The sequence below is a fragment of the Gordionus sp. m RMFG-2023 genome, chromosome 2, assembly GCF_954871325.1.
Source record: "Gordionus sp. m RMFG-2023 chromosome 2, tfGorSpeb1-WG-v2, whole genome shotgun sequence".
NCBI classification, from domain to species: Eukaryota; Metazoa; Nematomorpha; class Gordioida; order Chordodea; family Parachordodidae; genus Gordionus; species Gordionus sp. m RMFG-2023.
In genome coordinates, this window is record NC_088776.1 from 42,986,975 (window position 1) to 43,014,610 (window position 27,636).

Below are 27,636 nucleotides of genomic sequence, written 5' to 3' on the forward strand. Positions count from 1 at the left end.
TATATTTTCTGAATCACATTAAAGAAATAAACTTGAATCTTATTTATAATTAATTCTTAGAAACATATTTTACACACGAAAATATAATGCTTTTTCTTTTTATACTAAGTTATCTGTTTTTTAAATTAAAAAAAAACATTTCCTAAATCATAATGAAGAGTTGAACAAGAATACACAAAATTTTTATATATTATAAGCTTGCTTCATAGAGAATTCCTAACTTTGTGGGGATTCATATTTAAATCATGCCCTAAAAAGCTGGTTTCGCTTGGAATCAAAGAAGGGCTTTAGTGGGCTTGAATCAACTTTCTAATCATCTATGCCATAGATGATATTCAAGTAGAAAAGTTTATAGACCTGTTATGTATTTTATAAGTAATAATCAATGGATTTGACGGGAATTATCATTATTCTTAAAAATCATATTATTGATAACCAATCATGTCATTATTTATTGTTAAGTGATGTGTTTGATTTCAATTTTTAAAATTTTCTGAAGTACAGATGGTATTGTTATTTGAGTTGTGTTTTGAAATTGTATTGTATTAAATCAAAGCTTCAATGTGTGACATTGTTTTTTTTGTAATTAGTATATATAATTATGAAAAGAGATATCAATAATACAAATCAAGATGTAAATATTACTTATTCTATTAATAATGATTCAGGTTATATAGGCTCCCCAAGTATGAAAATTTTCATAATATATTAATAATTAAGATAATTTTTTAATATTTTTAGTACAAAAATTACAAACCTTATGTCACGGGGAAGATATAAACTCTAGCATAAATAATATTTCACCTAGCAATATTCATAAGTCCATAAAAGAAGGTGAGATTTGGTTATATTATCAATATATTAAATTTATTAATTATATTTTGAATTTTTTATGTAATTTTATTAGAAGAATCAATTCAGGGAGCTGAATGGTACTGGGATAATATTAGTCGAGAATTTACTGATGAGTTACTTCAAGGTAAACCGGATGGCACCTTTTTAGTTAGAGATTCACTTAACTCAAAGGACAAAGGAGGAGAATATACATTAACTTTGAAGTTTGATCATTATAAATAGTATTATATTATTCATTAAATTTGGTTTGATTATATATTTATGTAAATTATGCAAAATGCAACAGAAGTAAGGAACATTATTTAAAAAAATATAAGTTACTATCATAACCATATCCAGAATTTCCTCTTAGGAATTTAAGTCCATATGTTATATTTTTTTAAAAAATAATTTTAGGTTTTCACTTTTTTTATTAAAATGCTTTTTTTTCTAAAAATTTTCAATTATATTCATACTTATAAAAATGATTAACTTTTACTTATTTTTCTTTTAAATTTTTGTTTAAAGTGATGTATTATATTAATTTTTTAGGATCTTGGGGTATATAAGGGAAATTAGCTTAAAATGATATTTATGAGACAAGGTTGGGAAATTTCCCACCCCTAGGTTATGTCTATAATAAAAACTAGTTTTTTAATTTTTTTATTAAAAATAAAGATTTATGTTAAATATATAAAAAATATATAATAACATAACAATCAAAATTTTTTATTTTGAACACTTGATATAGGAGCTAATTTTCCAAATAGTGATTTATTTGTCTACTGTATAATCTATTAATTAAATTTGCAAACAAAAATAAGTCCAGAGGAAAGTAAATTTGTCTTATAAAGCATAAATCATAAATTTTTTTTTAAAAAAAAATAGAGTTAAAATGTGTGTTAGTCTCCAAAAGATGTTTTAAAAATTGTTCATTAAATCCATAAAATTTTACAGATACATAGCTTAACATTAAATAGGAAACTATAGGTCAAAATATTGATAGTTTTTTTTATTTAATACAGTTAAATGAGTGTCATTATTAAATATACAATAAAAGGGAGTAAACAAGGTAAGATTTTATTTAATTTAATATATTGAAATTAAATATGGACAAGCAATTAATTAAGATTAAACTTCATGTTTAAATAATAAAAAGAAATTATGTTGTAAATATATAATTTGTAAAACGGAATTTTATTTTTATTTTTGAGAATGCTCAAGTAAGATATTGATTAAATTTCATCTAAAGTTCAATATTTTAACACATTTTTTTATTTTAAAAATATGACGTTTTATCTTCACTTATTACTTATCCATATTTATGTATTAAATTAAAATAAAATCTTACTTTGTTTGCCCCTTTTATTTATATTTTATAATGACACTCGTTTCACTGTAACAATGTAAAAAAATTTGGGGTGTCTCATACCCTAAACCTCTCCCTTAATCCTATGATTTAAGCCCATGAATAAAATATTCATTCTTTTACTCTAGTATATCGAAAAATAATAAGACATTAATTAGTTAAGCTAGTGTAAATAAAATTTGTTTCTTATTTAATAAATATTGCAAATTAACAAAATAAATATTTTTTTTAAGGAAAGATGGAACAAATAAATTGATAAAAATTTATCGAGATGCAGAAACAAATAAATTTGGTTTTGCAAAACCTCTAAATTTCAATAGTGTCAGGGATTTGATAAATTTTTACAAGGAACATTCACTCGTGGAATACAATAGAACTCTCAATATCAAACTCATCACTCCCCTCTCTAAAATCGAATCGTTTTCCAGTTCCACATCAAAATTTTTTGGCCAAGATGATATCTTAGATGACATTCTAGATTCTCAAGTATTTACTTCATCGTTTTTTAGTTTAGATAATTTTCGTGTACATATTTACACTGTCCACTATTACATGAATTTGAATCATACTTTTTTTCTGTTTATTCAATCATTCCATTTTTATTTCATATAATAAGTATATTTATTTCTTTACAAACGTCTTTATATTATTATTATATTATAAATATGTACTAAAGCCATTAAGAGTACAATTGGATATAACAATATCAAATTGATATTAGTTCATTACCAATTCGATATCACTAATCTAATTGTATTTTTAATACACATTTAATATCTTTTATTCAGTATCGTACTTTTTTAAAATATGTATGGTCATATAATTATACCCAGTGCTCCTAACAAATATTCGATTACTCATTTTAATATTATGAATATCATTTGAATACTAAAGAAATATTCAAATATTATTCGTACAATTATTTTTAAATACTAATTAGGAATGGGAAAAAAATTTTTTTTTCAACGAAAAATATATTTAAAAAACGAAAAAAAAAACAATGCAGCCAAATATTATTAAATATTTCGGTAATGGCTGGGTGTAATAATTCCTTATTTGTATTCGTACGAATAATAAAAACATTATTCAATTTAAGTCGAATATTCGATTTGAAAATTAAATATTTCCAAAAATTAACAAACCAAAGTATAAATGAATCTTAAAATTTTTTGAATGAATTTTTGAATTTTTTTTTAAAAAGATTTAATAGATTTCCTATGCATGAAAAATATAAAAGGTTTACTTATAAAAGATTTTATTTTAAACATATTTGGTTAGGTAAAATTTGATCAAAAATCTTTCTTCTTTAAAAATATATTCAAAGATTTTTGCTTAAAAGATTTTTTTTCAAACTCTGGAAAATTACATTGATTGAATAATTTTTTTTCTCTTTAGCTTTCACTATTTCTGGTGGTAAGCTCCTTCAATATCTCTCTCCATTTTATGTTATTCATACTATCTCTTATATCTAATTTATACTTCTTCATATTGGCTCTAACTTTATGGCCCCATTGAAGTTTTGGCCTTCCTATTTTACATTTGCTCATTACTTCCAAACTCTCAACCTTATTTCCTATGTAGTTCATAGGCCTTCTCATTGTGTGCCTATACCACCTAAATCTGTTTACCATTATTTTAGTCTTAAAAGGCACTACCTAAATTTTCTAGTATTCTTGTACTATGCACCTTATCCTTTCTTGTTACCCCAGCAATCATCCTAAGCATTCTATCTCCATAGTTTGTAGACTTATCTCGTCTGATTCTTTGGTTGGCCATGTTTCCGAACTATATAGATAGTTGGTTATACTATGGAACTGTAAATTCCACCCTTCAATTTGTGTGGGATTCTTTTGTCAAAGAGCAGTTCAGATAAAGATCTCCAATTTAACTACTTGATTAATTTTACTCTTCATCTCTTTCTCTATTGTGCCTTTTGTTTGTATAATGGAGCCCAAATATTTGCAGCTTTCAATTGCCGATATTTGCTATTCATTTATATCAATGCTCTCTGTTTCATCTCCTATCACCATATACTCCCTCTTTTCTCTATTTACTTTTAGTCCGTCTAGGATATTTATTATCCAACTCACTAATCTTTCTTTTATTTTATCCTTGGATTCGGCAAGTATCACAATATCATCTGCAAATATCATATTCCACGGGACTGTTTGTGGTAAAACGGTGCTAATACATCTATTACTATTATGAAGAGAAGTGGGCTGAGAGCCGACCCTTGATGAACTTCCTCGGCTATTGTGACTGTTGAAGTACCAGTTGTGCTACGGACCATTGTTGTATGGCCCATATACATATTCTGTATTATTCTTATATATTTTTCAAGAACCTTTTTGTGGCTTAGCCCTCACCTAAGTTTTCTTGGGATTCTATCAAAGGCCTTTTCTAGATCGAGAAAGACCATGTGTAGCTTTTTGTTCTTTTTCCTGTATTTTTCGCTCATTTCCTAATTGTGTGGATTGCATCAGTCGTTGATCTTCCAGGCATAAAGCCAAACTGAGTCTCTCCTATTTTGATTATGTCTCTTAACCTTTTTTTCTATTATTTTTTCGTAAAGTTTAAGACAGTGTGCCATTAGTTTTATGCCACTGTAATTTTGACTATTGTGTGGATCCTTTCTATTTTTGAAGATAGGAACTAGATAGCTCTGCCTCCATTTTTGAGGAATCTCTTTATTTCCCAGTATTTTATTTTACAGATTTGTGAGAAGATGTATTCCATCATCAAGTGCTTTAAGGTTTTCTATTGGAATATCATTTGGACCCCTAGCTTTGTTGTTTTTCATATGCTTGAGGCATGTGATTATTTCTTGTTCTGTTATTTGTTGTATAAGGTTTTGACCATGGGGAGTGTTCATCTAGATGTAGTATGTGGGGATTAAAGTTGAGAAGCTCATGAAAATATTCTTTCCATCTATTCATTATTTCTTTTTCCTTTATTATCAATTTCCCATCTTTATTTTTGATTACTTTCGTAGCTCCGTTTATATCCCTAGAATTTTTTTCTCGCTGTTTGGCAATTCTGTATATTTTATTTTGCCCTTCTTTATCATGTAGTTCTTCATACATGTCATCGTATGCCATAGCTTTGGCCCTAGCCACCTCCGTTATAGCCATTCTCTTGGATTTTTTGTAATTTGTCTTGTTATCAGGATTTTTGGATTTGTACCTTATTTTTTATAGGTTTTTTTTTCTGTATAGTGGTTTGTACCTCTTCATTCCACCACCATAGTTCTTTGACTTGTTGCCTCCCCTTGTCAAGCCTATTGTCGATTTGGCAGTGTCTATTTATCTGGATATTTATAGCCAGGCCCGGCCTAGACTTTAAAAAAAAATTTTTTAAAGCCCGGCTCGGAATTTTTAAATATATATTCGACCTGGTGTATACAAAAAATTCATCTATTTGGTATTTTATCATATTTTCCGGCGAGTATTATCATTTAATAAGCAAGCATATTAGCTAATGTTGTTAAATGGCTCGTTCTGAGCCGATTTTTAAAAACGGTTAACTCAATATTCTCGCCAGAAAAATATTGACTAAGCCTCGAAATTTCGATACTATTCTATGAGCAAAATTTTCAGGCTTGCATAATATTTTTCTGGATAAAAAACTGAGTTAACCGTTTTTAAAAATCGGCTCAAAACGAGCCGTTTAACAACACTACTACATATTTTTTTTATTCTAAACAGATATTTAGTATATTACAAATTGATACTATAAAAAATTTGTGTAAATAATACTATATTAATATAAAAAAAATAAAACTGATATTTTAATTAATAAAAAATATATAATGTATTTAATCCTTTGCGTATTTATTCCATGGTAGGAAAACTATAATTATATTATGTAATAGATACAATGAGTGTTAGTGTTAACTTTCACCAAACATTATATTAATCATAACTATATATAATCATTATAACCATCTAATTGACGAATATAATAATTTATGTTGTATAAATTTTTTAAAAAAATACGGCCCGGCCAGGTTATTTAAAAAAAAATTTTAAAGCCTATGCTGGCCCGGGTTTTCTAAAAAAAATGTTCAAGCCCGGTCCGCTCATATTTTAAAAATTTAAAATGCCGGACTGGGCTTAGCCGGGCCTGCAGGTCTCTGAGTTTTATCTTGTTTTGAGTGGATATATTTGTATATTTAAATCCATGACTAGTAGCTTGTGTTGCGCGGCAATATCTTCTCCTGGGATGACTTTGCAGTCTATTCCATCTTTCAATCTTCTACGAGAGATTAGCATGTAATCTATCTGGGTTTTCCTTGTACCCCTTTCATATGTAATTATGACTGTCTTTTTTCCTACAATATGTGTTGGTTAAGGCAAGGTCAAGGCTTCCACAAATTTCAGGCTCTCCTTCATCATTTCTTTCTCCATATCCAAACCACCATGATGCCTTTTGTAGCTGTCTCTTGCTTTTCCCACATGCGCATTTAAATATCTACCTAGGATGACTAGATCATCCTTAGGGATTTCCATTACAGCTTCATCAAGGATAGCTCTAAAGTCATCTTTCTCTTCTTCTTTGCAACCCGTTTGAGGAGCATATACTGAAAGAATGTGTAGTATTGATTGACCAATGCAGAATTTTATTTTCATTAGTCTATCAGATATCCTGTTGACTTCTGCCACTGAGGAGGTTAGATCATGACTGAGGATGATGCCAACACCGTTCCTATTGCTAACAATTCCATTATAGTACAATTTATACACATCTCCAATCATTAAAGTCATCTGACCTTTTTTCGTCTCTTATGCACGCTATATTAACTTTTCTCTTGTTCAACATTGATGCCAATTCTCTCGTCTTACCTTTAAGTGTACCAATATTCAAACTTGCTAACCTTGTCTACTTTGCTTTGACCTTTATTTTACTTTTCACAGGATGGAGGTCTATACCCTGCGCATCGCTTGGAGGGAACGCCCTAGCTTTCATATTCATATTTTCTTTTGTTTCCTTCATTTTTGTTTATTGGACAAGTATCCTTAGCACCCGGCTCTTCAAGCCTGTCGGTGACCGGGGTGTCATCTCTAAGCTCCGAAATTCATCTTACCATATGTTTTTATACATCAGTCATCGAAGAAAAACCTGAAAATTTTTACTTTCCTTACCAGGATTGAACCTGGGACCTTCTGTTTCCAAGCATACATCATAACCCACTAGGCCACCCCGGCGATCAATTTGATCGAATAATGATAAAAAATTATTCGACGAATAATATATTTTAATTATTCGTATTCGATTCGAATTATAGTTTTGCTATTCTTAAAATACGAATCGAATAACGAATAAATCTTTTTAGGTAAAGTTGGGTGAAAATGTTTAATAAACAATGGAAATTATTTTTCAAAATTAGCAATTATTTTTATTAATAAAATTCTATTAATTTTTTTTAAAATGACAAATATAATAGTTAATTTATTATATTTCCTAATTTTTTTATTTTTAATTTAAAATATCATCTACACATATCTCATCATGTGTACAGCAACTTTTTATTGCAATAGAAAAGGGGAAATATTGGAATTTAATTTATGAATGGGAATTTTGTTCAGAACACATTTATCCTCTAAATAGCAAGATTGATAAATGCTCGAGCAGGAAATAATATTATTTTACTTATAACATTGACATGAACTTGCACCATCCCCCTTCAATACTAATTAAAAAATTTTCTCGTTTATTATTTGTATCAATAACCTGTGTCATTCTTGACTGGTTATCAGCTAGTAATATATAAAATTATTATATATTAACCAATTAAGCGTTCATGAACATTCTTTGATTTGTATATAATTTTGTGATCAAGATAGTAGGATATAGGGCATGCTAATTGTTGATGTGTTGATACATTGTTGTGCAGATTTAATTCAAAACATTTCCATATTTTTTTGATTCGTTTGTAAGCAAAATTATTTAGCTTGTAAAATGATAAGAATATATAAATATGTTATTTTAACAATTTTTTATAAGTCAAATATTTTATCTTCAAATAAAAAAAAAATGGATGTTTTCCATCAAATCTGGTCAACACTGTAAACTAGACGTCTGCATTGGGCGGGTTTTTGGCCCATCCAATGTTTTCAAAAAATTTAACCCGCCCGCCCAGCCCGCCCATAGTTTTTAAAAAATATATACCCGCTCATTTGTCTAAAATTCCTTACCCGCCCGGCCATTAGTTTAAAATTTTTTACCTGCCCTCCCATTATTTATAAAAATTTTTTAACCCAAGCCCGCTTATAAAATTTAATTATGGTCATTCTTTCATTTTTTTAAGCATCTAATAATAATATTTCATTACTCCTCTACAAAAAGTTTCTAATTTAGGAAATTAATATAAGTATAAAAATAATCAATGTAAATTATGGACAATTTATTTGATCAAATTGAATATTTATTAAAAAAATATAAATGTAAAATTAATATTATATGTAAATATAATGCAAAAATAATAATGAATCGACATTTTCTGGATTCAAACACGTTCTTCTTTGTTCTAAAAATCTTCCAGCAATGCTAAATCCGCTTTCAGAAGAAGCACTAGTTGCAGGAATTGCCAATATTTTTCTTGTTAATCTTGATAGCTTTGGCAAATCTCTTTCTTGTCGTTTCCACCAAAGTAGGATATCCGTTTGAAGTATATCCTCTTCCTCAATTGAGATCTTTAAATAAAAGTGAAACCAATAATTTTTTTTCTAATTTCCAATTTTGTATATAATGGATTGATAAAGATATATAATCGGTTTTTGTAAAATCCTCTCACCACATATCTGTAGTTTTATCATTTCTTCAATTTTAGGAAATAATATTTCCTTAAGATCCTCAGTAACTTTGGATATGTGCCTGCTAACGGTTGTGGGGCAAGGAATAATTTTTTCGGCTTCCAATTTTCCATATGTGGCCCCTAAGTCTAAAAATCTTTGTAAAATATTTACAAATCCTGGTCCTTGAACGGCTTGAAATGGCCTAAATAAAGATAAAAGAATAATTTAATAAAAATTAAAATACCTAATATCTAGCGCAATATTCTACAAAATTGGCGATTAGACCCGATTTTATCGTTTTGTTTAATTGAGAATTGTCTTTTTATAAATATCCGGATAATTTTTTATTATCTATCAAATCTTCACAATTTGCAGATGAACATTGATGACGAAGGAAGAAGAATGTGCCACTTTTGTTATTATATTTATAGATAGACTCGCAATAATTGCAGCGAATCCAATCTAGCTTTTTGTCATTTTCATCGAAAATGAATTTAAATTGTTTCCACATTGAAGATTTTAGTTTATTATTATCTGAATTTTCTTTTAATTTATATAATTTATTTTTTATTTTTTAATAAAATTTTAAAATAAAAATTAAATTAAAATATATTTTTTTATTAAAAATTATGTTATAAAAAATAAAATTTATATATTATATAATAAAATAAAATAAAAATGACAAGGGCAATTATAAAGATAAACAATTATTACTAAAATAAAATAATACAATGCAGATTGCAAACCCAAAAAAAGGAAATTTTAAGAAAAAAGTTTTATTACATTCCCATAAAAGGAAATTTTTAATAGACAAAAATGTTTATTTATTCTAAGAAAAAAGTTTTATTGTTGTGTTTATTACATAATATAGTTGGGTAAATGTTCTCCACTTAAAAAAACACGATTGGTACAATAAAAAAAGAAATATTGTTATAGTTCATTTAAACAATTATTTTTTTTTAGTTTATTTTAAATTTCCTTAACCCGCCCGCCCATGGTTCAAATTTCTTAACCCGCCCGCCCATAGTTTCAAATTTTTTTTAACCCGCCCGCCTGCCTGCCCGTTTTTGAAAAATTTTTCACCCACCCATCCGCCTGCTTACTTTGATCTAGGGCGTGGGCGGGCTGGCCGAAACCCCGCCCAATGCAGACCTCTACTGTAAACCTCAACATGCCTTAATAGTTAATACGTAGTCAGCTATTACAGTGAAACGCGTGTTAAAAATCAACTAACAATAAAAGGGGATAAATATAATAAAATTTTATTTTAATTTAATACATATTGAAATTGAATATGGACAAGCAATTAATTAACAAGATTAATCGTTTTTAAGTTAATAAAAAGAAATTATGTTGTAAATATATAATTTGTGATAAAAAATGGAAATTTTTTTTTGATCTTTTAGAATGTTCAAGTAAGATTTTTGTAAAAAGTGTTTTTGATATTTGAAAATATTTTAGAATTTCTTAAATGTAATCTATTTTGAAATTTCGCACCCATTTATTTCGATAAAAATATGATAATATTATAAATTTTTATGATAACTTCGATAAAATAATTAATACATAAAAAATATAATTATAATTTATCAAAATATTCTATTGTTCCACGAATTTGATGATGGTACCTTTTTAGAAATTAAAAGAGTTAATATAATAATTATTAATACAAATCAATTAAAAGGATTACTTAATTAATCAGTTGCCCGCGATAACCCAACTCCAAATAGCGAATAGTCATTCTTTATAAATATGGATATTATATATGTTCATGTGATTGTAAAAGTTAGTAAAATCATAAGAAATAAATCCGTCTAAGAGCTGAATAATATTCCCAATAATCTCATTTCTTGAATTAGGGTGGGGGTTTATTGCTCGATATTTATTTTTAAAGACTCCAAAGAAATTTTCGATGGGATTTTGAGGTGAATATGGTGGTAGATATTCAATCCTATCTTTATATGCATCGATAAGATGGCTTCTATGGATAGATGCATTATCGATTACAATAATTGCATCTGGTGGTAAGACACTGATAAGCTCTGTCATAAAATCACGGAATAACAACCCATTATAAGTTCCTTCGATTATTTTATAATGGATTACCCTTCCAATTCCAATTGTACAAAGTATGCTTACATTTTTACCCTTAGAGGATGGAATTTTTATTATTGGACGGTTGTATGATGCCCAGGCGTAGATTGGTGCAACGTGTAAGTTTATTCCAGTTTCATCTAAGAAATATAATTTTTCTCTTGGGGTATTTAAGATCTTTACACAATAGATTTGACGAATATTGATTGCCCCAGGAGTATTCCTTCTATCAGGCTCCTTGACAGCTCTTTTTTTCGACCAACCTATATTTTTTATATATTTGCTAATTGTTGTTTTCGTTTTTGGACTACCAGGAGGTAAATTTTCTATTATCTCCTGGATAATAAGAGTATTATTATCCATCAATAAATTTATGATGCGTCTTTCAATTATGGAAGTATCTTTTTTTTACTTCCTCTTTTTTAAATATTATATTCTTTTAAAGGATCTGTTTATATCTGAGAATGTGTCCCGTCTATTAACTGATACTGTAGACATTTCGACGTATTTTGCAATATCTTTAATTTTCATCTGTTCTCTTTCAGGCATTGATAACATTTTTGCAACTATATCTATTTTTTCTTTATTCCAATATTTGTGTATTCTTTTTGGTCTTTGAATTCTCGACGAAGACTGGGAGTTTTCATTTAAATTGGAAAAATTAATATTACTATTGGATAATAAAGATTCTATAAAACCCATTTTTTTATTATTTAAGAAAAATTTAAAAAATTAATAAATATTTTTTGGTTCGGGTCCGCTCTATATACTCTTAAAAATATCAAAAAGGCAAATAAGCTAAAATGGACCCTATAAGTTTGAAACGAGAGATTTAAAAAAATATTAAAAATTTAACTTTTACAGATTAGATAGTTTTTCCTATTTAAGTATTTAATATTAAATTAATATCATTATAAATTTTAGTAAATACATCAAATATTTAATATAATTATATAATTAATATTAAAATCATTGAATATAAATTTTAATAAATATATAATTGTAATATTTAACATAATATATTATTAATATATATTTATAGTATCTAAATTAATTTGATATAAAGAAAAATATATAAATTGTATTAATATAAATTTTAATAAGTATATAATTGTAATATTTAACATAATATATTATTAATATAATATTTAAAGTAATATAAAGAAAAATATATAAATTGTATTAATATAAATTTTAGTAATATATAATTATAATTATGATTTAATTATAATATAGTAATTAATATTATTAACATAATTAATATATAATTTAGTATAATTTATATTATTATATTTATAATATTATTTAATATTTTATATATTTATAATATTATTTACCTATTTAATATAATTTATTTATAATTTAGTATAATTTATATTATTATATTTATAATATTATTTAATATTTTATATATTTATAATATTATTTACCTATTTAATATAATTTATTTATAATTCAATATTATATATAATACAATATGGTTAATATTACTAGGAACTCCATTAATAAAATTTTTATCGTAGAGACTTATACTTATTATTCCTATAAATATCAGATTTACTCATATTTTAATTTTTTTAAGATTTCTATTGATTAATGGGAATATGTTAATCTCTTTTCCTACTAGGAACTCCATTAATAAGTATCATAGGGATTTATACTTGTTATTCCTATAAATATGAGATTTACTCATATATGTTAATCTCTTTTCCTGCTAGGAACTCCATTAATAAAATTTTTATCATAGGGATTTATACTTATTATTCCTATAAATATCAGATTTACTCATATTTTAATTTTTTAATGGGAATATGTTAATCTCTTTTCCTACTAGGAACTCCATTAATAAAATTTTTATCATAGGGATTTATGCTTGTTATTCCTATAAATATGAGATTTATTTTGTTAGAGGTTTCTAGTCACTTATCTTACTAGGAAATCTATTTATCATACGTGTTTATTCATATAAATATCTGATTACTTAGATATTACTTAAAAATATTGTTAAAAGGCTCGATTTGAGTCGAGTTTTTAAAAACGGCTAACTCGAATTTTCGCTAGCAAAATATTGAATAATCCTCGAGATTTAGCTAATAGATGCCAAACCTTTATGTAACCTCTGAGCAAGGTCTGCTAGCTTGCCTAATATTTTTTCGGATAAAATATTGAGTTAGCCGTTTTTAAAAATCGGCTTAAATCGAGCCGTTTAACAAAATTACTTATAAATAATATGTAAGAATAATGAAATATAAGCCTAACAATTTTATTATTACTTTTGCAATTATATCAATAGTATTATAAATATTTATTGTGATTGATAAATATAAAATAATGATTGCAATTGTATAATAATGCTATATAAAATAATGATTGCAATTTATATATCAATACTATATAAATTTATATTTATTGAGACTATATATTGATGAAGGTATATAAAATAAAGATTGCAATTTGCATATCAATTATAAAATTATATTTATTAAGACTGTATATTGATGGTGGTGTATAAAAATTTGTATATATTGCAATTGAATATTAATTGTATATAAAATGATGATTAAAATTTGTATATCAATAGGTGGTATATAAAATAATGATTGCAATTTGTATTTCAATAGTAATATATAAAATTATGGTAATTACTTTTTGCATATCAATATCATATAAAATGGTGTAAATTTGAAAAAGCATTAAAAAATGAAAATTTTGACAGCATGATCACAATATTGATAGAGTGATGTGAATTTTTAGGTAAAAACCTAATAATTAATAAATATCTATGTATGCATATAATAGTTTTCTCTATTTTGAGAATATAAATAATTATTAGAAAATAGTAGATTTTTATTAAATTTAGATTTTATAAATTTATATTAGGCATTTTGCTTTAAAAAAATTAATTGATTTATTAAATAATCTTCAATGGCTATAAAAGATAATTTCCAGATAAAACTAGTAGCATATTTTAATTTATCTTGATTGGTTGGAGTTCCTGAATGGATTATAAATGATGCTAAGATTAAAATTTCCAGGTTAACAAGATAGCATATTTTAAATTTTCTTTGGTTGGTTGGAGTTCCTGAATGGATTATATCAAGTGATGCTAAGATTAAAATTTCCAGGTAAAGATAGCATATTTTAAATTACTTTGGTTGGTTGGAGTTCCTGAATGGATTATATCAAGTGATGCTAAGATTAAAATTTCCAGGTTAACAAGATAGCATATTTTAAATTTACCTTGATTAGTTGGAGTTCCTGAATGGATTATATCAAGTGATGCTAAGATTTTCCAGGTTAACAAGATAGCATATTTTAAATTTACTTTGGTTGGTTGGAGTTCCTGAATGGATTATATCAAGTGATGCTAAGATTAAAATTTCCAGGTTAACATGATAACATATTTTAAATATACCTTGATTAGTTGGAGTTCCTGAATGGATTATATCAATTGATGCTAAGAAGAAAATTTTCAGGTTAACAAGATAGCATATTAGTAATATATTCTAAGAAGAAAATTTCCAGGTTAACAAGATAGCATAATAGTAATATATTCTATAATTTACCTGGGTTGGTTATGGTCTTAAATGATGCTGGAGAAAATATTTTAGATAAACTTTCTAAGCAGGCAAGAGCTATAATATGATTATTTTATATAAGATTAACAAAAAATATACCAGTGCATTGTTTGGATATATGAAAGATATTGTTTTTAAATATCCCTTTACCCACACATGATGGCCTGGTGCATTTGTAATACATAGTAATATTATAACTATCATATTTTCTAAAATGTGAATGAATCATATAACACATTTTTTTATTTTTAATTAAATTTCCAACACATTTCTTTTCAACGATTAATCTTGTTTTAATTACTTGTCCATATTTAATTTCAATATGTATTAAATTAAAATAAAACTTTATTATATTTACACCTTTTTATTGTTGATTTTTAACACTCATTTCACTGTATTATTTATTCCGTTGGTTATTATTAATAAACATTTAATGATTACATTGTATAAATTGATTTTGCTATTTTTATACGCCTAAAGTAGAACAGTATATTAATCTAGATTGTTTTTCAAACATATATAATGGAAAAACGACTATAAAAAGAAAAATATTGTTAAATTTCTTATTTTATATTGAAACATTAATAAAAATCTTATTATATACTTAAAACTCTTAAAATTAATGATGTTTGAGTAAAATATCATCGCTTTCTGCTCGAGCATTTATCATTCTTACAAAATTTATCGCGGCATATTTTAATTTGATATTTGTTATTTAAAAAAAATGAATAATATTTTAGTTATAAAAATAGCTAATTGAAAAATAATCTTCATTGTTTATTATACATTCTTACCCAACCCTTATCGAAATGCTAGTTTTAAAAATTTACATTCTTTCCTCGATGTTAGGACATTTCTATTTTTCGTATTTTTTCTGTTGTTTTTATATATTTTTTTTCTCATGATTTTGCTGAAAAAAATATTTTTTAGTTTTGTTTTTTCGTATAATTATTACTTTGCTTATAATTTTTTAATTAATGACTAGCTTATTTATTTAAATTACAAAGCTTATATTGTAAGTTTAATTGTTTATAATCATTAATGATGCTTATTTATATGTAAATGTATAGACATAAAAAAAATACTAGCTTAATTTTTTACTTTATTGATATTTGCAATGTCTATATTATAATTTGGGTTTAATTTATTTTTGTATAGATTTTGTAAAATATATGTTTGTTTGTTTTGAGAATCTATATATCGTCAATAAAATTTTTGATCCCTTTGTCAATTTTCTTCTAAAGGTATTAGAACTAAATGTTTCATATAGTTTACACAAATGACGGGGAATCATAAATGATGATGAATTACAAAGAGTTATGATCAATAGTGATGATAGTGTTGTTAAACGGCTTGTTTTGAGCCGATTTTTAAAAATGGCTAACTAAGTTTTTTATCCAGAAAAATATTATGCAAACCTGAAAATTTTGCTCATAGAAGGAGCAAAGGTCTAGACATATAGTATCGAAATTTCGAGACTTAGTCAATATTTTTTTGGCGAAAATATTGAGTTAGCCGTTTTTAAAAATCGGCTCAAAACGAGCCGTTTAACAACATTAGTGATGAATGACAAATGATCAATGATGGCGAATCTGAGTTCAAAAATAAAAATTATTATATTAAAAAAAAATATATTATATATTCCATTTTAATTTTGAAATTGTACTATATTATTTAACTCTGATTCCGCATCAATTATTATTCACAACTATTAGTGATGTCCTGTCATTTGTATAAATTAAAAATCTTAAAAAAAGGTTTATAAACTACTATTGTTTTATAATAAAAACCAAAAATTAGGCTTAACTTCTACACTCGTTTTATTAATTTTTTGTTTGCTTTTATGATAGAACAGGAGTAACATCCTTTTCACACAAGTATTTTTAAGTTATATATTTCTAGGTCTCATTGCAGAATTCCATATCACCACCTTCCCAAACATTTTTGCGATCGGCTTTAAGCCGAATAACCAAAGATCACACAATAAAAGCGCGGGCTTTTGATTATGCGTATGCAGAATTTGCGGCGCACCGTAACGCACTTTCAAAAGAGCGCACTGCCCTGACTTGCCTTCTGGATGTGGCAGAGGCTTTCAAAAGACAGGCATGCCGCCTAGACCGAAATTTGGAAGCCTTCTATAATGGTACCAGTAAGAAGACGGAGTTTAACGAGAGGGATAAGGAGATGTAAGTTTAGAAACGATATACTTTTATAGGCAAAACAATCGGTATATTTATTTTAAATTCTGTACTATAGTGTTTTATAATTATGTAATTTAACTTCTAATATTATGCAATTATATTGACCTCCATAATATAATATCAAATATCTTCAAAATATATAAGATATTATAATATAACATAATCTTCTTTCCCACCAAGTTAAGATCGTCTATCAATCTTTTTATTTACCAAGTTCAAGTTCATCTATTCTTGTTCTAAAAGCTTGTAATTTTGGTGCTTGATTTTATATATTTGTACCATTTATTAATATTTTTACTTTTCTTAAAATTGGATCTTTCGCGGTTTCATCTCTAAGTTCTTTTCTTGATAGAGTTAATGTGTCATAAGTAAGATTTCTTATATATTTCACTGTTTTAGTTATTTTATCATCATTTTTCTCTATTGGGTTTCGCGATAAAGCATCTGCAAATATTATTAGGGGCATTCTATTATATCATAATCATATGCAAATAATTTATAAGCCCAACGTAATAATCTTTGGGTTGTTAATGAGCTTAAATCTCTATTACCATATATCTTTATTAAAGATTTGTCAACCGTTCGTATTTTAAAATTTTCGTCCATACAAATAGTTATAATTTTTCTACGCCGTTTATTTTTGCTTTGGCTTCTTTGTCGATTGTTGAATAATTCTTTTCAGCATCTTGTAAAGTTCTCGAGGTGTAAGCTATTGGGAATTCGTTACCATTATTATATTTTTGCATGAGTACAGCTCCAAATCCTTGGTGTTTCTATTATTAACTCAAGGTCCGGTTTATAAAACTGTTTAGTATTTTGTTCTGTTACTATTATCAAACACCGTAGCGAATTATATATATAATTTGCCAATATTACGTTACCATTACCATTATTATTATATTTATTGTTGATAATATTGATTTTTACATTTGTTGGTAACGATAAATCAAATTCTATAGTCCATGGAAATTTAAATAGTGCTGCAACATCTTTTACATAAGCTTCGCCCATAATTCTTATTGTATTGTTTCCATATGTAGGTGGAGCTCTAGCCATTCTAAGTTTTGGCCTCCCAATTTTATTCCATATTGTTGCATTAATAATAGTTACTGCTGAACCTGTATCATATTCCATTTTAATTTCGTGGTTATTTATTAATACCGAAATTGTTGGGTGCTGTCCATATTTGTAGACTTTTCTTATTGAGAAATCTAAATCGTCGTCGTTATTATTGTAATTTGTACCTTCTTCTAGTTTTACAACACATGGCAAAGTGGTTTGATTACTGCACGTTTTTCCTTATGGTTGACAATTTCTAATAGCATGAAAACGATTACAAAAATAGCACGAGTTTCTTGTATTATTATTGTGTGGTAGTTATTATAACCTTGTATTGGTTCTCTTTTTAAGTATGTTTTATTATCATTTTGATAGTGCCGATTATCATTATCATGTCGATTATCATTAACATTATACTGTCGATTATTATCATTTTGATTTAATCGTTTATTATTATCATTATATTTGGTCATGTCTTTGTTTTATAAACCATTTTAGTTGTACGTTCCATCGTTAAAGCCATTTCAATAACTCTGTTTAAGCTTAACGGTTGGTTTTCGTCCCTAGTATCTGGGTATCTTAAATGTTGTTCTTTATCTAGTTGTGACATCTTTAGTCCAGCGATTAATTTATCGCGAATTCTTAGTTCTACATTATCTTCAAATTCGCATCTTCGGGCTAGCTCCTTTATAGTTTTTAAATGACTCAAAACGGATTCTGTAGGCCCGCGACTTAATCTAATGATATCACTTCTAGATGCCAGAACAGTTCTTTCATCTTTATAATGTTGTTTTGCAATTTTGAATATATCTGCCCATATTACATCATCAATTTTTCTTGGGAAGAGTAATTTTTTTTATATCAGTTATAATATTTATTCCTCCATAAGCTATAAATAATTTTTTCAAAGTGGCGTCGAGGAATATTTTTAACGTTCAGTATGTATTTTATGTAGTCAAAATAATCGTCAATAGAACACTCATCTTTTTTAAATTATTATTATTATTATTTTATCCATAATTTCTAAACAGATCTATTTTTTTTTATAAACAAAAAAATTATAATTCTATATAATATTTAATTTGACCGAAGACCGCATTTTTTATTTCGTCATCATATTAGTCAAAACAATCGTTATATTTATTTTAAATTCTGTTCTATATATAGTGTTTTATAATTATGCAAATTAACTTCTAATATTATGGAATTATATTGACCTCCATAATATAAAATTAAATGTAGGAAAGTTATAATGATATAATATTCAAATAACTTAACTTTAAAATATATAAGATATTAAAATATAACATATACTATTCGAATATTTACGAGATAAGTTTTATGGGAGGGGCATAGAATTAGTCTTTTCCCGAAACATAACAAAAATCCTACGGTCTCTGGAAAACAATCTTTTAGTGGTCCTCTGACTCTGGAAAATGTATTGGGTCCTCCACTTGCCAATTTAAGCTTCTGGTCATTTCTTTTATGAGGTTTATACTTGAGTGAAGTTTTTGTTTAAAGTTTAATTTCGTTTCTTTTTCCCTTTTAGATAAGTAAAAAGCTATTTTTATGATATAAACAATTCTCGAATGTTATTAAAATGATTTATCATTTTTTGCTTAGAATAAGACAAAACAAACAATTCCTATCCCATAAGCTTGAATCAATATTGGAATCTAAGCATAAGCTCGAAGCTCAAATTATTGGAGTAATGACTAGATGCAATGATTTGGAAAAAGAGTTTAACGGCATAAAACCAGAAATTTTAGATTTACACAAGAGAAGAGAAATTTTGCACGGGTTATAAATAGTTTAATATTTGAAAGGTATCTTGAGAAATCTAAATTTTATTTGTTACATTGAGAAAGAGATGTATCATTTTGAGTATTATTTTACAGGCTCTTTCATTTAAACATAACATTTTATTTGGATTAATAATATATATATCTATAAAAATACATTATCTTTCTTATGTTTAAAAGTTTAAAAATTAAAACAAAAAACTGGGTAAATTTATAGCGTATTTTTTTAGTAATCCAATATTTTAATTTAAATTAATTCAGCATATTTTAAGGTGTTTATATTTTATTGTATTTGGCGGAGGGGGGGTCTTATATAACCTTTTTTAAATTATAACGAGAGAGGGTATAAACTAAAATGTACCGAATCCTCAAAAGGCGTAATGTAATTCTTGTTCAAGAATAGGTTAAAACAAAATTGACATGTTTGATTGCTCAAATATTTTTATTGAAATAATTATTTTACTATAACATTTTTTAATGAAAATCTTAAATATATTAGAGTCTAATTTCATTTTAGTTCTCGAGTACTAATAATAAAATAAAATATTTCTTTTTTAAATATTGTAATTAAGGTATTTATTAAATCGGGGCTTCAACCAAGCTACCATAGAAAAGTGGATAGCCGAAGATGAAGATGATAGTACTTTACTCAATAACCTGAATATTTCGAATAACGACACTTTTGGTACTCCAAATTCCAAAAATCATGACACCTCAATCTTAAATAATCCTAACAATATCACTCTAAAAATTGACGATGACATTAAAATGGCATCTGAAAAGTTGTCTAAGATTATTGTGCGTTTAAAACCAGATGTAAAAATGACTCCTATAGAAACATTTTACGAAATCCAAGATCCCATTGACCCTTGTGATATTAAATTTAATGGTAATGAACAAAGTAAAGAATCCGCTAATCAATTTTCTCGAAAACATTTTGATACACATCTAAATAATGGGAACAATAATAATTTCAAAATCAAAACCAGCATTGATAATTATAATCAGAGCATCGATGAAATAAGTGATGACGATTTTATGAAGTGTAAAAATAAAGTTGTGACAACCAATTTCAATAAAAAGAATATTCAAAATATCGTAAATGATCAAAATAACACTAACTTAATAAAAGACTGGGATCCGATGGAAGAAAGACTTTGGTTTGTTGGCAGTTGTGATAGAGTTACAGCTGAACACCTGTTAAAGGATAAACCACCTGGAACTTTCTTGGTGCGCACATCTAGCAAAGCTTTTCACGCTTTATCTATAAGGTTGCTTTGCTAATAATTGTTTTAAAACATTTTATTCTTATTGGGTCAGGAAATTAGAGTTTATTTTCTAATTACAAAATATTTTAAAATGTAGTATTTATTTTAAGAAAGAATGGGATGACCTGACGGTTTGTTTTTTTAGGAATTTTTTTACTATTTTCTTCTGCATCAATTTATTTAATATACAATTTGGCTCTAGGAGTGCTTTTCGGTAAACTGGACAGAGTTGTTAAAATAGAGAGCTATCTTTTTTAGTTGCGATATCTAATAGCGTGCTCCTTTTTTGGCGCTACTTAGCTACTTTTTAATGTAACTATAAACATGAAATGTAAATATAATATCATAATTAATTATAATTTTTATAATTTATTATTTAATTTTAAATTTTTTTTATATAATAAATATTTATTGATATTAAAAACTTTTTTATAAAAATTAAAACATGAACATTTATATATTGAATTAAAAATATATATTAAAAAAACAAATAAAGATATATTAAAAATTAAATATATATAAAAAAAATATATATAATCTATAAAAAACATAAAAAAGAACCAAGAAAAAAAATATATGAAAAAAGGGTACATATCACCCTAGAGAAGAGTGAATGCTTGAAATATTGGACCGGCAGATTTCAAGGGAAATCTGTGAAATCTGCTGACGAAGGTAAAATCCTTCATTGAGGTCCCCTGAGATCTGTCTCATTTTTTCCCTATGATTTTAATGAAATTGATGGCCTCACTTTCAAACATGGCGGGGGACCAAGTCCAGGGAATGAGGGTTATACCATCGGGGCGTTTTCGTTTGAGAGACCCACTGGTTCGAGGGTGGATGGAATATTAACTTTTTTAAGGGCAGCTAGGAGAATGTTGTTGATAGATTATAGATGAGGTTGTCGTTCACGAGAGAACTTGCTGTGCAAGAGATGGTAAACTTTTGATTTAATGGGATGGCCACAATCGATGCAAATGGAGGGAACTACAGCCAAGGAGGAGGTCTATGGATATACGTAACTGTTCGCCAGTCACGAGGAGGCCAAGATTAGAACTGGAGATGGCTTCGAACCATTCATAGCCTGAGTTTGCTTATAATACTATGTTATTGGCAGGGATTTGAACCGAACCCAGAGAAGAAAGCCCGGGTTTTTGAAAAAAAATCTGAACCCAAACCGAATTTGAACTCTGTTTATAAAATTTTCAAAACCTCGAACCGAACTCAGGAATTTCCAGGGTTCAACCGGGTTTAGTGTATTGCTTAAAATCATATAAAGATATTTGTTTTGTATATTGTAAATACAAATATTAATAATTTAATTGAGATTTTATAATATTTTCAAATTTCCAATAAAGTGAAGTGTTAATATATTTTAAACAGCTAATTCATTTACGCCAATTTTAATTTTTTTTTAGTTTATTCTCAAGTTTCTTATTGGAATGTTAATAAATTAACAATTAAATTCATTTATGCCATTTATTTTTAATTTTTTACTTTTTCTCAAAGATAAAGTGAACATGTCAAAGTTAAAATTACTATATTAGATATTGTTAATTTAAAAAAATCTAACTTAAAAATCGTTAAACCAAGATATAAGACAGTTTTTGTAAACTTTTGTATTTTTAACTATATTTTGTCTATAAATAAAATAAAAAATCAATTTTTTATAGCATCAATTCAAAAATTCTTAAACCCGAGCTGAACCCGAAACCTAACCCGGGTTCAAAAATATTTCCCTGAACCGAACCCACCTATTTTTTTAAACTTTAAACCAACCCGAACCGAACCCGGGCTAAAATTTTGACGGGTTCGCATCCCTGGTTATTGGGATTGTCCTCAAAGGGCTTGTTCGAAATTAGGTATTCAACGGAACGGGCGATCAGAGGAGGAGCATTCCATTCTTTTTGAATGCTGGAGGCAGGACGGCAGGGGGTGGATGAGCAATTGCTGTCCCAAAAGTGAGGGTCTGGGAAAGGTCAGGATCTAAAGGAGTGGATCCATTATTGATAATAGATTGAGTAGCCAGGCGAGATGAGATAAAGGCTGATAGGGAAAGTTGTATCGAGTATTGAATATCAATACCACCAGACTTGCTGGAAAGGGTTGCCTGAAGCCAAAACGAATTGGAAAATTTTAAGTTTAATATATTTTTAAGGACGCCCTTGATTTGGGTTTCATGGGAAACTAGCAAATCGCTGCATTTAAAGATTGGTTAGGATCTCAGGGCATAAAGGATTTTGGTATATTAAAATAGTTTTTGATTAAATATAAGGATTGATGGGCGTGAAGGTATTAATATATTTAATTTAGATAAATTGTTAGGGGATGTTTAAAAAGTTTCGTTGGCCTTTTTACCCCCTATCGGTGATCCAAGATGTGTCATCTCGTGGTATGTGGTGTCTAAAGGAATGGATGTAGGATTTAGGAATTAAATTTCACATTTGGGGAGATTGAGTGATGGTCCTGTAACATATGAGAGATTCGCAATGATGGGAGGAATGGACAAGATTGAGGAGAGGTTCTCCGAGACAATGTCATCATCGAGGTACCAGGAATTTAAGGTAAGGATAGATTAGATTGAATTTCCTGGATTATTTTATGGATCCCAATGCAAAAAAGGGCAGGGCATAATAGGTCTTCCTGTTTAATTACCTCTTCAGATTTGATTATGTTATTATTGTATTTTAGAAAAGTAGAACTTGAATAACTGTGGAGAATGTATGAAGTATTCAGGATATTTGTTGCAAAACAAAGGAACGAAAACGAAGTGTTGACGTTTATTGTATTAAAGGCATTATTGAAATCGAGTTTTAAGACAGTCGTCAGGAATACTGTTTGCGATAGTCATACGGTCAAGATGAGCACAAATTTCAGTGCCTCCGGAACACCAAACCCTAATTGGAGTTGCCATGAATGAGGAAAGAGATTCCTTGATCCGTGAAGCAATGATCTTATAGACGGCTCTTCGTAAGAATAGGCGAATACCTCCATCCATTTTTTTTGAGAGCTATTAGACGGGCGTCAAAGAGGATAGGATGGGTGATGGAAAGGACCCATTGAGAATTATATTTAATAGTAAAGAGCTTTACATGAAACGTTATTTTCAAAATGTCTTGTATGAAGATAGCACGAATTCCATCAAGGCCTCCAGAAGAGTCTTTTTTAAAAGATCTTAAGGCTTTAATTGTCTCTTCAATGTTAATTTCGGGACATGTATGATTGTTTTGGTTTGAATAGACAAATTCTGAGTCACATCTAGGGTGTTTTTGAAACAAAGCTTCTAGGGTGGACTCGTTGTTGGGAGATAAGGGGTCTTCAGAAGTCATGGAACGAAGGGCTGAGTTTATGTTAAAGCTATTTATTTTATTTGAAACTATTTTGGCCTTACGGGCAATAGGGAGTGGATTTGATTTGTAAGTGTGGGGTATAGAGGTTGGTATTATATCTGGATTGCAGAGGGATATTGAAGTTTAGTATATTTGGATAAGATATTTTTATTTTCGGGAGTTTTAAGAGTGAAATTAGGAAGCTTAATAAATTTTTCCAATTTGAAAGGTTTCCAGTAGGGGTGTACCGTACCGATACCACTTTTTGGAGGCCAATCCGATATTCCAGTATTAAATGGATATTGACCGATTACCGATCCGATATCATATCTAATTTTGTATTCTATAAAGATACCATTGGTTTTAATTTTTAATATACTTTTTATTAGTATAACATCTATATTTTAACTATACCATAACATATATCATTTAAATATATTATAATGATCAGTTATAGTTTATATTCAATTCAATTGCAATTCTTATTTTTATTGATAAATCACTAATATATTTACATAATTAGAAATAAACAAATATATTATGAAATTTGAAATTAATATTTAAAATTAATATATCGAAATTTATTTTTTTAGAAATACCAAAATTTCCAATTTATCAAAGATCAGTCTGCGGTAATGGGGAGTGTCAATATCACTAGCATCACTAAAAACAGATTTTGAAGAGATTATTGCACACTTTTTTAAACAGAATGCGTAAAAAAATAACAATATGGCAGAATATTTATTAACTAATTATTACTATTAAAAAAAATAAATATAGAAATGGATTTCGATTTTATTTATAAAAATAAATGGTTTTTTTAGATATAACTTTTTTAAAAAATTTTATAATATTTTTTTTTTGTTAAAAGTGTCATTTTTTATCGGATCGGAAAATTTTATAATATTTACCGATAACCGATATTTTAAAATGTGTGAATATCGGCCCGATGTCCCTTATAAAATATCGGCCTAGTTTTCGTCTACAGTTAAATGGATTAATTTGTTGAAGGAATCCGTGAAAGAATTACTTGCACCCCGAGGTATACGGGATTTGGTGGGATAGTTGGGTAGTGATAAAAATTTATTGGCCCATGATTGTAGGTTAGGTGTTTGTTGACTTGGAGGTGAGTCAGTAGCAAAAGTTGAGGAGGGAGGGCTTACTAAATTTTATAAACTGAATGAAGGAGGATCTGTAGGTGTTATACTTGGTACCCCTGAACCTCAGTATTGTGGGAAAATTTTTTGAATTATAAACCTAAATCATCTGGTGTAAATTATTTAAAATATCATCGCAAATGGATATCCAAATCGATGTAAGTGAGTCAGACAATTATAATATTAGTGAAATGAAAGGTACTCTGTAAGAAAATGTTCTTGATAAAAATAATACACATTTTTCATTTTCAAAATTTGACAAATATTTTCAAATTAATGTAAAAACAAAAGGTGGCTACAAATTTATTTGTTTAAAATGTAAAAAAAATAAATCTAGTAGCTATAACTTCAAAAAACACCTATAGGTAATTGTCATTTTTAATTCTAATAGTATTTATTTTATAAGAATGTTCATACAAACAGTTTTAAAGAGATAGAAAAACAATAATTTTAGTATAGGGGAGTCTACATCCAAAAAGACCAATTCATTTCAAGCTAAATTTATAATATTGCTCATGCCAATATTTCTCAGAAACTGTTTGATAAAGTTATTGTCGATTTCATAATTGATATAGTTCAACCAATGTTATTGGTCGATAATCCATCATTTACTATAATAATTAAAACTCTATTCCCTGGTACAACAATATGTCGCCAGAATCTAATGATTGAGATATTAGAAGATGCCCTAGTTTGAACCATAAAAACGACTTACACTGATAATTTTTTTTGATATAAAGGATACTAATTTAATAGAAAATCCCTAGACGCGTTTTTTAAATCTAAAAATAATCAAATGAGTATTTTTTATAATTTTTCTTATATTTAAAATATGTAATAAAATTAAATACTGCCTTGCCCTCAAGTGCTAGTGTTTGGAAATTATTTAGTAAGGCGAAACTTAGGTCTTCTGATCGTCGCTTTAGACTTGGGGGTGATATAGAAATGATTTTATTATTAAAATACAATAAAATTAATAAAAAATGAATAGTACCATAAATAGTTATTTTTATTACATAAATTATACTTTTTACATAAATTTTTTTATAATAGATTTTTATGTATTATATACTATGCAATTACATTATAAGCAAAAAATGAAATAAATATATTTCTAAATTTTTTTTATAAAAAGTGGCCTAAGCTACTTTTAATAAATAGTAGCTAATGACACGCTACTTTTTTTTTGATGGTTAGAGATAGTGGTAGCGTGCTACTTTTAAAAGTAGGGTTTAACAACTCTGTTTGTGGGGTTAATTTTTGTTAAAATGAGTTCCTTTATGCCTTTTTGTTAGATTCAATTTGCACATATCCCATTCTTTGTGCAAACTAGCTTAATATATATTTAACTTATATAAAAGTGCCAGTTTTACTTTATTTAGACTTGTATTTTATTTCTACACTTATTCTAATCCGAACTCTTTTATGTTAGTTCCTTTATATATAAACACTAGAATAATTAAATTTATTTTTTATACTTAAATAAAAAATTCATCTAGAATACCTAACAACAGAGTCAGACATTGTCTTATAATCTACAACTCAGACATTTTGTGTTATGGCTTTGCAGAACCTCGCATTATATTTCCTAATCTGGCAAAATTAGTGGCATTTTATCGTACCCATTCACTCGAAGAGCATAACCCAGAACTAAAAACAACTTTACTATATCCAGTATTTTATTCAGATAAATAATGAATCATTTCAGCATTATGTTAAATAGTGTAGATAATACTTGTATATAAATGTCAGTGTAAAATATTTTAGAAATTTGCTCAAAAAGTTTATTCATTTAAATATTTTATATTTTTAATATTACAAATATAGTAGAAGATGAAAGATAATAAAATACTTTTTTATTATATGTTTTATTGTTAAATATAATTCGATTAATTATTCATTAAATTTAAATATTAAATATTATTTACATTACATTTAAATTATGATAATAGGTTGGATTAAAATTTTAAAAATTGCATATATCATTTTCAATAAACTTATTAATAAATCATTACTTTCTGGCGAATTTTCAGAATCCATGGCTTTATTTGCCTCTTGGTATTTACTTTATCTATTGGAACTGTCTTGAGCCTCGCTTAATTTAGAAAATATAATAGATTTATGGATAGAAATTTTGATCGAATTTTATTTTTA

The 27,636-nt window shown here is 27.1% G+C and overlaps 1 protein-coding gene across 2 annotated transcripts; it reads left to right on the forward strand.

The window, feature by feature from the left end:
- Nucleotides 1–501: 501 nt before the first annotated feature.
- LOC135923439 (phosphatidylinositol 3-kinase regulatory subunit gamma-like) lies at nucleotides 502–27,289 on the forward strand. Of its 2 annotated transcripts, none has more exons than XM_065458179.1 (8): nucleotides 502–686; nucleotides 742–834; nucleotides 908–1,058; nucleotides 2,437–2,689; nucleotides 16,572–16,855; nucleotides 19,553–19,729; nucleotides 20,304–21,002; nucleotides 24,919–25,045. In XM_065458179.1, the coding sequence occupies exons 1-8, from the start codon at nucleotides 602–604 to the stop codon at nucleotides 24,959–24,961; spliced, it is 1,785 nt and encodes a 594-aa protein (XP_065314251.1). In that variant the 5' UTR covers nucleotides 502–601; the 3' UTR covers nucleotides 24,962–25,045. The 2 variants fall into 2 exon arrangements, with proteins under 2 accessions (XP_065314251.1, XP_065314250.1); XM_065458178.1 differs by lacking the exon at nucleotides 24,919–25,045 and adding an exon at nucleotides 26,982–27,289 and having other exon boundaries at nucleotides 503–686.
- Nucleotides 27,290–27,636: the final 347 nt, after the last annotated feature.

What these genes read in the sequence shown, in the direction of transcription:
- LOC135923439 (XM_065458178.1), top strand. Translation starts at nt 602, where the DNA reads ATGAAAAGAGATATCAATAATACAAATCAAGATGTAAATATTACTTAT. An exon ending in AGGTTATATAGGCTCCCCAA is followed by an intron (nt 687 to 741) that starts GTATGAAAATTT and finishes TAATATTTTTAG; the next exon opens with TACAAAAATTACAAACCTTA. An exon ending in TCATAAGTCCATAAAAGAAG is followed by an intron (nt 835 to 907) that starts GTGAGATTTGGT and finishes TAATTTTATTAG; the next exon opens with AAGAATCAATTCAGGGAGCT.